General features: G+C 35.2%; 1 protein-coding gene across 1 annotated transcript in view; it reads right to left on the minus strand.

Moving 5' to 3' along the window:
- Positions 1-15985, minus strand: part of LOC122630551 (disks large 1 tumor suppressor protein-like) — a 263281-nt gene that overhangs the window by 231689 nt on the left and 15607 nt on the right. The window contains 1 exon segment of the mRNA XM_043815157.1: positions 10765-10901. Within this exon segment, the coding sequence (XP_043671092.1) occupies positions 10765-10901 (137 nt within the window).

A 15985-nucleotide genomic window follows, 5' to 3' on the forward strand; every position in this document is an offset into this window, starting at 1 on the left:
GAAAGAGAGAGAGAGAGAGAGAGAGAGAGAGAGAGAGAGAGAGAGAGAGAGTAACTGGAAAACGAATTTTCTCCTCAAAGTTATCTACTTCTACATATGTATGCCGTAACTCAAAGCCCATAACATTTATAAATAGATACATCGAATTGTTTCGAAAATTCGTTTTTCTCTTTATCGATGTGTATACATACATACGTACGTAGCATGTCTATCTGTAAAACATTTTTACGTGATTTTCACATTTACGTACATCGACATCGATGGTTCCGATATATTTTTAGTTACGAAAAATAAAGATAAAAAAAAAAAAAGAAAATAAAGAAAGGATATAGAAAAGAAAATAGAGAAAAGAAAATATCTATCACTTTAAATACCAACGAAAGAATTATTTACACGGATATTAGAATTATTTATATGTATACACACACATATATATATACATCAATTAATTGGTTAGATTGTCTGTATGTGTGTGTGTATACGTCAATTAATTGGTCATTATATTATATCACGTATTTAACGCGACAAAAACGAGCGTGTAATAGCGACGAAACGACGAGAAGAAACCTCGACATTAGTCGTTTTAATCGTATAAGAACATTAGTCGTAAGTATGTACATATGTACACAGTTCCTCCCTCTAGTAGTTAGGTGATTCAGTAGGGGTCGGTGGGTGAGCAAGAGAGAGATAAAGAGAAATCGTTCTGGCACGAGACCTTGACGCGTGACAAGACAACCACGCCATTTTGAAATGTCACTGTATATACGCTCGAGTTACAACTGTTACGTGACTTACCACCGAACTATGCGACCGTGCATGCAACAAATGCATACCTATTTGTAGTTTGTTTGACCGACCACCAAATTCTCACAGTGTCCAAACGAGTACGACAGAAAGAGACGAAGAAAAGAAAAAGAAGAGAAAGATTCTCACCTACATAGATAGATATACGTACATAGTTACATATACACCAACTTGACTCACTCATGAAACATGCTACGAAATACTTGTTTCATGTAAGTGTACATGAACTTGTTAGAAATTCGTCTCGCATAAAACAATTTATGCTATTCTCTACGGGAGTGTCTCTCTATTCCTTCGCCGAGTTCAAAAGCTTGGACAACATCGTAATCTAGAACTAGTCTTTCATGAATATTTTCGTCAAAGGAAATGGAGAATGTTTTCATCAAACAAAAAAGATTTATAACGAACCGGGTCAAAATTTTCAAACATTTTCAACATTGAACAAACAAACTATATATATATATATACATCTTTTCACCGATTTTATATTGATTATCAATCTTAACGTTATTTCCGTATAAACCATAAGGATGAATCGAGCCAATTTCATTTAATTTTTCTATGTTTTCTTTTCTTTTTCTTTCCTTTTTTTTTCTCGTTGGATCAATTATCCCTTCGTTGATATTTCAATGTTCATTATTATGAACATATCCGTCCGTCAAATATCGTCGAGTGAATTTTACTCTCGAAGTAACAAGGAGAAGAAAATTTATAAAGACGAGAGCGAGTAAATGCGATGATGCGGATCGTAGTAGTTAGATAGAGTAAATCGTAGAAGGAAGATACAATAGTATCTCCAGTTACGTTCTAAAGGTCTGTAAATAGCAGGAACGTGCTAATTAATCACAGGTTGACAAATTGCCGAAGTCAACGTTTTGCTCGTAACATGGTGCCGCGTCTGCCCGTGGGGCGTGCCCTGTTCTTGCCAGCTCGTTGCTCCCACCGTATCTCGGTCTAGATTAGACTACGGACTAGAAGCGGAGAGATGCTAGACTAAGGATTAGTCTAAGGGCTAGGTGAAGGGCGTGGTAACATTGAACTAAGATGTATCGGATATCTGATTATATTATCGTATATATCAAGTAAATATAATAATAAACGAATTATTTTTATATTCATTTCTTTTTCGTATTTTTATTAATCGTACATGTTTACTTTTATGATCGATATGAAAATTTTTCGATACCGATAACATCGATCTTTTTAATTCTCCAATTATAAAAGGATAAACGATAAAAATTATAATCGAACGACGGATGTTAATAATTGAAATAGAATAAAAGATTATTACCAAGAATTTAATAAATCGTTTCTCTCGTTTAAGATAATATTGCAATAATGCGTAGTCTTAAGGCTACCGACTCGCCATAATGACTCTACGTTCATCAACGTTGAAATGCATTCCGTCTATCCTTGAGTTGATATTCGCTACTACTAGAAGGTAATATTCGTGGCAATGTTCGCGCAAATATATGCGGGCGGTTGCGTTTACGGCTTAAGGAAACCGTGGAATATTCGTAAATTACTCGGAATACATTATTACGTGACTGTGTGAAAGAGTTATACATACATACGTATATATACACGCATATATGTATATATATATATATGTTTTGGTACGGTCGAGGCCTCTCTCTCTCTCTCTCTCTCTCTCTCTCTCTCTTTCTCTTTCTTTTTAACAAGATTCACGATTTCATTCAACAAGTAAAAAAAATATAACGTCCAGAAGCCGAGAATTTTTCTACAAACTTCGTAAAGTTTTGATCTTCTCTTTAAATCTTAAAAATAATGAACCAATGATAACGGAAATTTATAGCGTGCAAAGTACATAGGAGAAATCACGTACGGATGGTACTTTATTTAAAAACATGAGCTTCACGAACGTACCCGTTGAATATTATGAAAAAATGTAATTTCGCGAGAATGTGAAAAAGAGTAAAAGAGAGAGAGAGGGAAAGAGAGAAAGAGAGAGAGAGAGAGAGAGAGAGAGAGAGAGAGAGAGAGAGAGAGAGAGAAAGAAGATTGCACCATAGAGTCGACGTTGCACAAGTCACTAGAGTACACTTTCTATAAAACTCTCTGTTCTCATCGGTACAGCTTAATTACACGAAGCTAGGATGAAAATGAAAAACTTAGTTGGATTAATAACCCTTGTGTTCATTAAATAACGCTCGTCGAAAACATACATACCTTTAACTTATTAGTTCGATGTTAAAACACCGACTGTTCAGATATATCTATAATGGTATGTGAAGAATTTTCACGATATTCCATTATCAAAGAAATTGTCTGGATGAAAAAGGACAGAAAAAAAAATTTATATGAAAAAAAAAAAAAAAAGAAAAATAAAGAAAAAACGGGATAATGATAGCATAAAGAATAATGGAGCATCGAAGAGGACATCGTTCCTTGTTTAACGACGTCATAAAAGTTCGGGTTACCGGATAAAAGGGAAAACTAAGATAGTAACGAGATGGCTATAAAGTTAATTAAATGGTTTTCGGTGGTTCGGCCGACGAAGTAGAGAAAGCAGAGAAATTCAACGTGGAAAGTTCGCTGGATTATCGAGGAAACGTATTCATTATCGCGGACAATTCTGTGTACTTTACCTACTTAAATGTGTACGCGTTATACGTCGTTTTCGTATTGCTTTTGGGTCGAATGAATCGTTGAATAAATAAGATACACGCGATTCCATTATACTGTATGTGTGTGTGTGTGTGTGTATGTATGAGAGAGAAAGAGAATTCTATTTGACCTATTTCTATTTGACTATTTGACCATTTAGAATTAATCGACATATATCACGTAATAATATAAAAAATATATATATACATACATAAAAAAAAATAAAATAAAATAAAGAAACGAGTTAGTAGTTACTACGTACTTGGAGAATATTTTCAAGAAAGTAGGTAAATAGTTACGTGTTCGGCCATGCAAGAAAGGAAAGAGGCAGAACTTTTCCTGGAGTTTCGCAAATGAATGCATTGGGTGCACGCAGTGCATTAAGCCTCGACCACAACAGCGAATGCATTGTGAAACGAGCCGCCCGTACACCACGGTGCATTCTCGTTTGGAGTTTCTTCCATTTATCGAGAGCGAATACTGTATCCAAGGGAAATGGGTTTTAGCCGAGTGCTACTATAAATTCCATTTGTCCTCTTGAAAACGGTGATATATCGAGTGCAGGAACTCGCCAACTCGAACATTGTTGTTGCCATCGTCATCGTCGTCGTCGTCGTCGTCGTCGTCGTTGTCGTCGTCGTCGTTGCTGTTACGCGTTGTTCGTCTATTGAAATGTTTGCGCGCGTTTGAGTTCGACAAAAATTCTATATACATCTATATTATAGAGGACAACATTAATGAAACGTCCAATATTACCTAGGACAATTTTAAAGCATTTATATAGATACACAGGGATCGTTTATTTCTATAAATTTCAAACGAAGTAGTTTTTGTATTTATATTATTGACAATAGTATTTATATTATTGACTAATCTTTACTCTGCAATGAATTGTTGTCTATTGAAAATATATACAAAGAGATTGAAAAGAAAGAAATTGTTTATAAAGTTATCGTTAAATAACGTTGAGGTCGATGAGGTGAAACTATCAAATTGAAATACGTAACTGCGAATAAGTTTGTTTTTCAAAGGGAAAAAATAGATTTTTCTTTACGATCGTTTATAACAAAATCGTTTATAACGATGATTAGTTTCGATTAATTTTCGTAAATCGTCAAGCTTACGATATAAATGTAAAAGGAAATTTCTAACGTTCGATCTAATCTTTCATTCATTTTATTTATCGATTATTTTGCAACGATATTGTTAATTAATTCCTAGATGAATAGAGAAGGAAAAATATTTTATAACACAATTTTGTATTACTCATAGTTTCTACGATCATTATTATTAGAGATATTTCTATTTAAATATCTTATTTACGTTGACCTACTGACCTATCTATTTAATTTCTTACGGATGGCAATACGTTTACTCGCTTAGATAAATTAATTTCTGGAATTTACGGAAACCATTTTGTTGGCTCGCGTAAATAGTATTTTTTTTTTTCTTTTCTCTTAAATTTACTACAGCTCGAAGTAATCGCACCACCTGTTCCTTCGATTATGAATGACAAATTTTAAAGGGTTATATCTTCGATACGGAAAATCGTAGTTACATGAAACGAGAAAGAAGAAAATATGTTCTTTTAATTTAAGTTAATAAATTATATAATACAATTGATTTTCATTGATGGGTTACGTGTATTTAGAAAATTGAAAAAATTTCTCAATATTATTTAGAATCGACACTATTAATCGTTTAAAAGTGTTATTCGAAAATTTCATCAAAAAATTTCAGAAATTGACGATTTAAAATCGAATTCGACATCACATACGTTTTAAACTTCAAACGTTTACGATTTTACTTTAAACTATTATTTTCCAAATCGACCTCCAATGATACTTTAAAAACCACTCGAGACCCATTTGAACGAAATTTGACACATTTGATTATTTCTCGTATCGTTGTCTAGTATTTGTCATACGGAAATCTTTTTATGAGTCTTCTTTTATTGTTTTTTTTTCTTTCTTTTTTTTTTTTTTGTTATGATTAAAAAATTAAATGAAATTTTGTGTCGCTTTGTGAAAATCGTCCGATAAAATTCACATCGCTCATATATTTTTTATTAAACGAAGATATTAAAAATCGTCTTGGGTCGAGAACTTTTTAAAAAAATTTCCTTTATTTTTGTCTTTCTTCTTCTACTTTTTTTTCTTTTTTTTTTAATAATACGACTGAGAAGATACACAGTGCAAAATCCAATGTAGTAAAATTTTTTCCTCCCAAGTACGCACAAGTCACGCACATTCAATGACTTCTTCTATCAATAAAATAAATTACGTGCATAAAGGGAAAAAAAAAAAAAAAAGAAAAGAAAAAATATCACAAAAATGTTTCTTTTCCTCGGCTACATCTGGATCAACATAAATCCTTTAACAAACTAATCTCGTTAAGAAAATACGTATGAAACATGTATTAAAACCTTCGAATGGAGATAACGTTGTCGTAGATCGTGCTAAAACTCTCTCAAAGTTTTAAATAACCAAATCCTTTTAAATCCAAACGCGTTTTCCTTCTCCCTCTCTCTCTTTCTCTCCTATCTCCTAGCTCCTACCCATTCCTCGATATCTCGCGATAAAAATTAAGTGTCGCATTACATGGGATTCGGGACGATTTTAGGGAAGTACGGGAAGGATGTGGTGGGGGGGAAACGATAAAAATCGTTCGGACTATAGATGTCGCAAATAAAATCTTCCATTTAGGAGCATCGTTTCTCAACGATTAGAACGAGCCTTTAATTTCCATCCGGCGAGCAATTGCCCGGCAATTAAATGCCACGGCCGACGTTGGAAAATGTTCACTGGCATCGCATTAAACGAACGGCTAAAAAGAGAGACAGAGAGAGAGAGAGAGAGAGAGAGAGAGAGAGAGAGAGAGAGAGTGAGAGAGAGAGTTCCTTAAAGCGATACGATTACTTATATTAAAAAGTTTATTGAATTCGTCGGTCTGCCTGCCGCCACCCGGGCCAAGTCAAATAAATTTATACCTAAGTAATATGCGGTAAAGGTGCGAAGAAGAAAAACGATAAAAAAGGAAAAAGAGAAAGGGAAGAGAAAGAGATAGAGAGAGAGAGAGAGAGAGAGAGAGAGAGAAAGAGAGAAAAAAAAATAACGGAGGAAAAAGGAATGCGAATAAATTTTCGCTACGTGCCTCTTACTCGACTCTTACTCCTGTCTTTTACAACGAACCTAAGATACGATATTTCAAGATATAGAGCAGCCATTCCGGTGATATACGTTCTTTAAGTGCACCTTCGAAAGCGAACCTAACCTTGTAATTCCTTTCCTCGTCCTCCTTATAATAGAATATTTCCGTGAACGTTAAACCGACATCTTCCTTTTTCTCTCTCTCTCTTTTTTTTTTTTTTTTTATATATTCGTTTTTTCTTTTTTTCCTTTCTCTCACTTTCACTCTCTATCTATCTCTATCATTTTCTTTTTCCTTTCTCTTCTCTTTTGCTTTTCTTTTTTGTTTATTTTTCATTACCATCGTCGCTGCTAACTCAGAGATAAAGAATTAAAAATGATCTAGAGTTATCATAAAGAAATCAAGAAGAAGAAGAAAGTCCGACGACTTTTTTTCGAAAGATCGAAAAGGGAGAAAGTTAAGTAGCAAAATGGTCGATAGAACCAGACAGTAACAACAAAGTTTCATATTTGTCGATAATAATACGCTGACTTTACGATTCTTCTTTATTGTTTGTAATAACTTTAAGTTCCGAAGTTTTGCGAACGTAAGTAGACGGAGAAGAGAAAAAGGGAAAAGACAAAGATAGAGAAAGAAAGATAGATAGATAGATAGATAGATAAAGAAAGAAAAAGAGAGAGAGAGAGAGAGAGAGAGAGAGAGAGAGAGAGAGAGAGAGAGAGTATCAAGAAAGAAAAGCACCTACTATCTTGAACGAGACAGTAAACTTTTGAACGAACCATTTCCAAGCGTATCCACCTACGACGACGAAATTTTTCATCGTCGGTCTCGACACGATTTCGTCTTCCCTTTCAAAAATTCTTATATCAAAAATGCCGAGAGAGGGAGAGTGAACAATTGCGATTACGTTATTACATGCGTTAGTATCTATATATCTATTTTGATGTCACGCTGCAAGAACAACGTTTAAAAGAACGAAGACGAGCTGTTACAAGATATATGAGAGATCGTAGAAAATAAATGGAGAAGGAAAAGGGGGAGGGGATGAGGCTCCGGTGAAAATCGACACCGGGAAAGACAGGAAAAGTAATCGGTAGCGAAAGAACTCCAACTTCTACCCGTTACAGCCACTCTTATTATCCTCAGTCATCGAATCGCAGCATCCACGAGTACCGACACTTTAATCCTAGCTTCCTTCGTTTCGTTTCGATCTATGTAGAAAGCAAGAGAGAAGGGAAAAGAGAAGAAGAAGAAGAGAGAGAGAGAGAGAGAAAGAAAGATAAAGAAAGAAAGAGAAGGAAAGAAAGAAAGAAAGAAAGAAAGAAAGAAAGAAAGAACGGAAGACGAGAATCCTATATCGATTTCAACGTCCCATGGGAAATCGGAAAGCGTTTCAGACAGATCGATAGAGAGAGAGAAAGAGGGTGAGAGAGAGAAGCACGAGTTGGTATTTACCAAAGGTTCGTATTTACAATGGGCGAAGGAGAGCCAGGCGGTAAAGAGACGAATGTGAAGAGGGCAACTAAGGAGGGAGAATTTTCCATTACAGCAAGTACATCGGCTCTTATCATTGTGGTGCACATTCTACTACCGACGGGCCCGCAGCCCGCTTTTCTCCAAAGTAATGGAAAACAAACAGCAGAATATCGCACCTCCGGCTCGTTCGCTTATGTACGCCGAAAGTGCCTCAACTATCATATCTCTCTCTCTCTCTCTCTCTCTCTCTCTCTCTCTCTCTCTCTCTCCCTGTCTCTCTTTGTCTCTCTTTGTCTCTCTTTCTCTCTCGATTCATCTATACACATATCCTCTTTCGAAATACCTTTAACGTGGCCTAAAAGCGATTTCGAGATCGAGAACGGTGATTTCGCTGGTCGCTTTAACGTAAATTTAATCTTACATTTTATACCCTCAAAATTTATTCGAGAAGAAAATTGATATGGATATTAAAATAGGTAAACGCGTATGTATCTATATCTATTTTCTATTTTTGAAAATAAGCGATCAAGTGGAATGTAGGTATGTAAGATACTTACATATATACTCATGCATAGCTTGAAATTATCGTGAATATGTATGTATGTATTATGAATTTTCTTGGTACGTCGTGGTTCATCGATCATCGGAGAGATAGTCGATATCCAATCAGAGTTCGAATATACGTGGTTAATATCGGTTCGACCGCACGTACCACCGACTGACTGAATCTATCTATATATATATATATGTGTGTGTGTGTGTGTGTATATGTGTACGTACGATATATATTCGTACGACGATATATATTCAGATATCTACAGAGCATATGTGTGTGTGTGTATGTGTGTGTGTTGTAGGACACATAGAATCTATTAACTCCTGAATTCGCTTCTTCATAATGCACGATAGTCGACTAAATTATACGTCGTACTCTATGATATATTCACGTTCCAACACAGACATTTATTTTTATATACATATCTATATACATACATATCAAGTAGATATTAATATATTACATCCTCGTAATTTTTTATTATTTTCAATCGCTCGAGGTTCTTTTTCTCTCTCCCTTTTTTTCCCTTCTCTCTTTTTTTTTTTTTTTTTTTTTTTTTTTTTTAAATACATTTAAAACGAAAACGAAAAGTAAAATAAATAGAGGCTCGAAAGGATGATTTTACGACGGTTCCCACATTTATATGAGTACAATGGAAAAAGGGATAAACAAATAAAGAAAAAAGAATATAGATCAATAAAAAAAAGGAGCAAAAAAAAAAAGAGAGAGAGAGAAAAAAGCAAAAAAGAATATCGACCGAATTCCGTTAATCCGTATACTCGTGACACGTGCCATCGAAATATCGAAAAATACTTTTGTTTGTCGATGGTATTCTATTTATCATATATGAACGAAATGAAATCTATACTTTCCCTTCCTCTTTCTCTCTCTCTCTCTCTCTCTCTCTCTCTCTCTCTCTCTCTCTCTCTCTCCCTCTTCTCGTACGTAATGAATAATAATCGCGGAGGAAGTTTTCGAATCGTGTCAGGTCGAATACGAACGGGGTTTTGATGTTTGTCGCACGAATCGGAACGAAAGAAGGGTAATGACGCGAAGGGGTAGCGGTGGGATGCAATTAGCAATTAAAATCCCGACTTGAATTCACCGATTGATCAAACTCGCGCTATACCCTCAAGCCAATCGACTCGTGGATCACAATAACTGCCGGTAATTGCGTGCTGCCTCTCGTCGTGCCTGCCTGCCTGCCTGCCTGCCTGCCTGCCTGCCTACCTACCTAGCTAGTTCGTTGGCTGGTTGGTTGGCTGGCTGGCTGGCTGGCTGGCTGGCTGGTTGGTTGGTTGGTTGGTTGGGTGGCTGACTGGTAAAAAAAAAAAGAAAAAAGAAAAAAAAGAAAGAACGTCACTTGTGTTCGCCCGAACGATTTAAAACGACGGATTAAAAATTCCATTCTTCGCGTTGGAACTTTTTAAATCGATAACGGAAACGAGGGGCTAGGTTGTTTACCAACATCTATTCGTTCTATGGAATCGTTTATGGGTGATTGAAAAAAATTGTATAATTAATCGAACGAAGGAAGCTTTTGCTCTTTCACGAGTCATTCTTTCAGTTTTGGTTCTATCGATCGATCGATAAAAAGAGGAAAAAAAGTAAATAGATAGATAGATAGATAGATAGATAGATAGATAGATAGATAGATAAATAAATAAATAAATAAATAAATAAATAAATAAAGAGAAAAATTGAGCGATTAACAAAGAACCATCGACGTTCTTTAGTCTTTATTTATTGTTAAAGAATTCCGTTCGTATTTACGAGCATTAGTATTCATAATTTATTGTAGGTAGACGTATGAAGGTTCGGTTAAAATATAACTCCCACTCTTTCCCTCTCTCTCTCTCTCTCTCTCTCTCTCTCTCTCTTTCTTTCTCTTTCTTTCTGTTTCCTTTTCTTTTTTGATAAAACTATACGAGTAGAATAAACGTCCGAAAGGTTTTCAATATTTATTAGGCAAGAAGAGGGTTGACACAATGCTATGTCCGTCCAGGGAAAAATAAAGACAGAAAAAGATAGAGAGAGGGAGAGTGTCTGTACGTGCGTGTGCGTATCTCTATGTATATGTGTGTGTGTGTATATGTATGTGTGTAAGAGAGAAAGATATGAAATATCGAGATACGTGTAACTCGACTCACGTCATTCTGGGCGAAGGTAGGCGTGATTGGACCGTCGCTTGCTTCCCATTTGGCAGCGATGCGGTTCGTCTCCGCCGTTTTCTGCTGCACCGATTTCGATTCGTCGAGTAACGTCAGCTCATAAAACTCTTGAATATCTGCAACAGTAAGCGAAAGAAGAAACATTAGCTTTTGGATATCCGTCCGAATTAAAAGAATGAGTTTCTTCCAATAGGAATCAGAATTCTTCAAGATATTCGATCTTCTATCATGTCAATAATAATTTGAAGGATTTAATGAAATAAAGTGAATGCATTTTTTTTTTTTTTCTTTTTTATTTCTACGATGTATTTTTATCGTGAAAGTAAAGAAAAAAGAAGAACAAAAAAAGATAAAAAAAATTAGGTCGTAAATAATATTGATCGTTATTAAAACGAGATCAATTCGTTTCAATAAACCAATCTCGTTTTACGAACTAATCCAAGAGGAAATAAAGTTGCTCCTGTTAAATGCGACGAAGGAACTTTAGCTGGTAGCGTAATTTTCAACGGACGCCGAAACATTTTCTACTTCGACTCCTTTTCCAACGTGGTACACATCGTGAATCGTGTCGTGGTAATCCAGGTACCAGCACACGATTCAATGTGCCGTCACACAACGGAAATTTATTACCGGCGACGTGTCCAAGGTAGGTCATCCACTTCGACGGAGACTGTAATTCCTTCGTCGGTGGTAGTATGTCCTTATGTTGTCGCGAAGAGGAGCCTCGTTCGGGTAACAAGACACTTGAATCTAACGTCGATCTTCGTCAGAATAAATCTTTAATCTTATCCGATAAACATTTTCCATAAGAGATCGATAATAAATTTATATATGTCTTTTTATAAATTAGAAATATATTATAAATTATAATTTATATTTTATAATTGTAAATATAAATTTATTGTGATTATAAATTTATAAATTTATATATATATATATATATATCAAATATATCAATAAAAAATATATATATATATTAAATAGAATTTGCATAAAATTCTTCGGTTTTCTTTAAAATCGTTAAATCGTAAAAATAATTTATTATATTAATTAATTACGTAGTAACATACATACGCAGTTTTGTTTGAATAACGTATACGAGAGAACAGAATGATAAATCTTATTGTTTCTCTGTCGACAGCAACGTGTAATATACATACATAAGATCGATTCGTGTAACCCTCCTCCTCTCCTTGACACCTTTCCACGGAGAGCTCACAAACACGACTGTTACGTACGTACGTACGTATGTATGTATATACTCGGGTACGAGTACGTTCGAGTACGAGTGTAACCAAAACATTGTTAGATCTGCTTTGATAGAAAACGTAAACATGTAGCGTTAAGCATATTCATATTACTTTAGTACGTAGTTTAAACTTCGTTGACAGAGTTAATTAAAGTGTACTTTTAACGAAAATTATGTCTCTCACGTGATAATTATAATCGTGTTTGTTCGATCAGTAATACGATATTCGTTGATTTGTTAAGTTTGATATACTAATTAAAGTATGTCAGGCAATCGAACGCAACTCTAAATCTGTCGATTAGAACTACAAATGTATTTACATTTTTTTTCTTCTCTTTCTCTCTCTCTCTCTCTCTCTCTCTCTCTCTCTCTCTCTCTCTCTCTCTCTCTCTCTCTGTTTGTTTCTTTTTTCTTTTTTCTTTACGTCGCACAGTGTATGTTGCCCTGATGCTGGAGTGTAATTAACGCGGTCTAATTGCAGGTGGCTCGTTACCAGACCGAAAACGTGTGTTGCAAGTGAACGACGTAGCCGGGATATTAGCTTCGGAAATTGCTCACGCGAGAGTGGCTAATAAGCGATGCACTTGGGAACTATAGTTCAAAGTAGAATTTCAAAACGTAATGCAACGGAGACTTTGGCACTGCTCTTAGACTTTTAGCGTGGGTTAAAGGTAAATGTAAATGTGATGGACAATAATTATAATAATAACTGATTATTTAATACAGATTAATGTAATTATCAAAATAAAACGCATAGAGAACAAACGTGTCATAATGTTCCAACAATTTTTCTCTTATGATTTTAGTAGAAAATTATTTTCTCTTTATTTCTCTCTCTCTCTCTCTCTCTCTCTCTCTCTCTCTCTCTCTCTCTCTCTTTTCTATCTCCCAAATGTATATATTCTCCCCATAGCGTGAAATCGCAAGAATCTTGTTGAGCTTCGTTATGTAACATGAAATATATGTATTAGATTAACTTTAAAAATGCGTGGATACAGGAAAGAACGTTTGGTTAACGCGAACGAATAAATTCTATCTCACTGACTTTCTCTCTCTCTCTCTCTCTCTCTCTCTCTCTCTCTCTCTCTTTTTCTCTTTCGCTTTCTGTCGAGTCGTCGGCCGAATTATATAAGCTTCGTGCATTCAGTGTAGTTTTCGTTAGCCCCGACCTCATAAAATTATGCATGGAAACAGAACTGGAGGTCGTATTTTTCAACGTACTATTTCGCTAATATTCTTCTCTCTTTCTCTCTTTTTTTTTTTTTCATGGTTCATTCGAGCCTCCTCGAAATAGAAGAACTTTTATATATACGTGAACGTATTCACGCTTGGAGAAAATCTCCACTTTCTTTTTTTTCCTTCTTTTTTTTTTTAACCTCTGCTCTTCTCTCTCTCTCTCTCTCTCTCTCTCTCTCTTTCTCTATCTATTTATCTCTCTTTTTAGCAGCGTGGTAAAAGAAGGTGTGGTGGGGAGTTTGGTTGAATGCAAAGTAAGATACGTGGTCGAGCGAACGAATCGAGCAAGAGTCTCGAACACAAAAGTCTAAGGTATATCTTTCATAATCTCTTTCGCATTTGCGGAGCCGTGTGAAAGAGTTCTTATTATTATGAAAAATATACCGACATAGAACGTTTTAATCGTATAAAATCGTTATAGAGATCGTGCGACAGTAACGACGACGTACTTTTGACACGAGCGTAATACGACCAAAGTTTCAGACATAACTAATGGCGGTCACTTTATTAAGTTTGGCGGCTACATCCGTTCATCGACTTTGTTACGACGCGCTAATTGCAATTAGTGCTGCACCTCTCATCACCTTCTATAGATATATATATATATATTTCTATAGATATATGTTATACATATATATGTCTATGTGTATGTGGATATGAATATAATTTATATATATGTATATATGTATACATATATATTGAACCATACACATGTATATTAGAGATACCTAACATCAATGAAAATCGACCGATAATTATTCGTTAGGGGTATTCTTCCCTTTAAATTCATCCCTATGGGCTAGCATCGAAGCGTAATTGATGGAAATTACATAGAAAGGGTAGGGACACGCGACGAAACGCGTACGTGTTCCATCCTGCGAATACTAATCGTCCAGAATAATTATACTTGAAATCTACGAACAAACAGTTGCACCAGCGCAAACAAGACACGTGACGTTAATAACAGATTCGTTCGTAATCTGTATTAATTGGTCGAATCAATAAAAGGAGTACAAATGTTAATTCAAGAAGAGGATTATATCCGTGTTTCGTGTTTGCAGGACTGGAACCACGATGGTCATTTTGTTCATTCGTTCTACGTTCATACGTTCTCTTCTACGATTTGAGAAAATCTATATGACGTGATTGTTAATTCCTAGTTCTTTCTTTTTTGCTTCATGTTTCTTATTTTTCTTTTTTCTTTTCGTTTGTTAGTTCGTCTAAGAATGTAAAAATATTTAAAACTGTTTGTTGGAAAAAAAGAAAAGAATATACTATAATAGATTTTATTATAGTTATTATAAGTTATTATAGTATATTATAGTATTACAGTTATATATAAAATTATGATATTTTATAAAAATATATACCTGTACATATGTATATATAATTAATTTACATGATATATGTATAAATAATATATATACCCACATACGTATATATATATATATATATATATATATATGCATGTGTGTACGTACGTGTATTTATACATGTATATAAACTCTGGTGAAATACGTCGAGAGTCTCACAAACAAAACTAGAATCTAGTGATCGTTTCGTAACTTCTTATACGCATGAGTATAAACAAAGAAACAGAGAGAAAAAGAAAGGCAGAGAAAGAGAGTGGGGAGCGGAAGAATTTGTAGAAGAGAGGAATGACCTTTCAGTTTGTATAAAGTCGCACGAGCAACAACACGGAAAGAGGGACTGAAGGAAGATCGTGAAGATGACGGTGACGATGTCGTGCTAGAAGGCCGTCGGCGATAAACCAAAGCTCGTTAACGCCGGCTCGTCGAGCTGTTCGCGAGAGATACGCCATTTCTGTAAATAACTTTGTCTCGACATTCCTCCCCACTCACTCTCCTTTTCTAACCCTCTCGAGTAGGGTAGGGACCTCTTTAAAAAGACTTCCGTTTCTTCGAGTACCGGTTCTACCTTGTAACGAAACGACCAATAAAATGGAACGACCAAGTGCCAGAGGATTGGGGGGTCGTCAAAAGCAACGTTACGATTTCGTTGAAAGACTCGACGATCCGAGGAATTACAGGAATTATATCAAATATCCAACTAAGTCTCTCAAGTTTTCTTTTTGGAAATGTCCAATTTGTGTTTTTCACGATTCGAGGAAAAAAAGTTACGATCCTATATCGTTTCTAACAAATCTTTCGATCTTTTTATATTTCGTTGGAACGTTAAATCATTGATAACGTCAATGTTATTACTATAATATATATACGTTTAAATCGTACGTTTAAAAATATATGCGTATACAGACGACTCACGTTACGTTACAATGCTTTGGATAATTTTTCGTTTATATACAAATTTCTCATCGTTTCTTTTCCCGTCGAGAGATATACTCGATCCAAATGGACACAAGCTTTAACTTTTTTTTTTCAAATAAAAAAAAAGAAGAAAGAAAAAAGGAAAAGGAAATACGAAGAAGAAGAAGAAGAAGAAGAAGAAAAAAATAACGTCGACTGGCAAAGCAAACTATTTCGTCATTTCTAGGATCGAAATCCGTGCACGTACGCACATCGATACTGTACCTTCGAAACTCGTAAGTTACTTTAAACGTTCAATTTTACTGGTATTTGCAGCACGTCGAGACCGCAATCGCTTACGAAGCGCGAAGAGGAGTTTCGAGTGGAAGACTAGGTCCATTCTCTCTTTCTCTCTCTCTCTCTCTCTCTCTCTCTCTCTCTCTCTCTC

The sequence above is a fragment of the Vespula pensylvanica genome, chromosome 1 (genome assembly GCF_014466175.1).
Source record: "Vespula pensylvanica isolate Volc-1 chromosome 1, ASM1446617v1, whole genome shotgun sequence".
Classification (NCBI taxonomy): Eukaryota; Metazoa; Arthropoda; class Insecta; order Hymenoptera; family Vespidae; genus Vespula; species Vespula pensylvanica.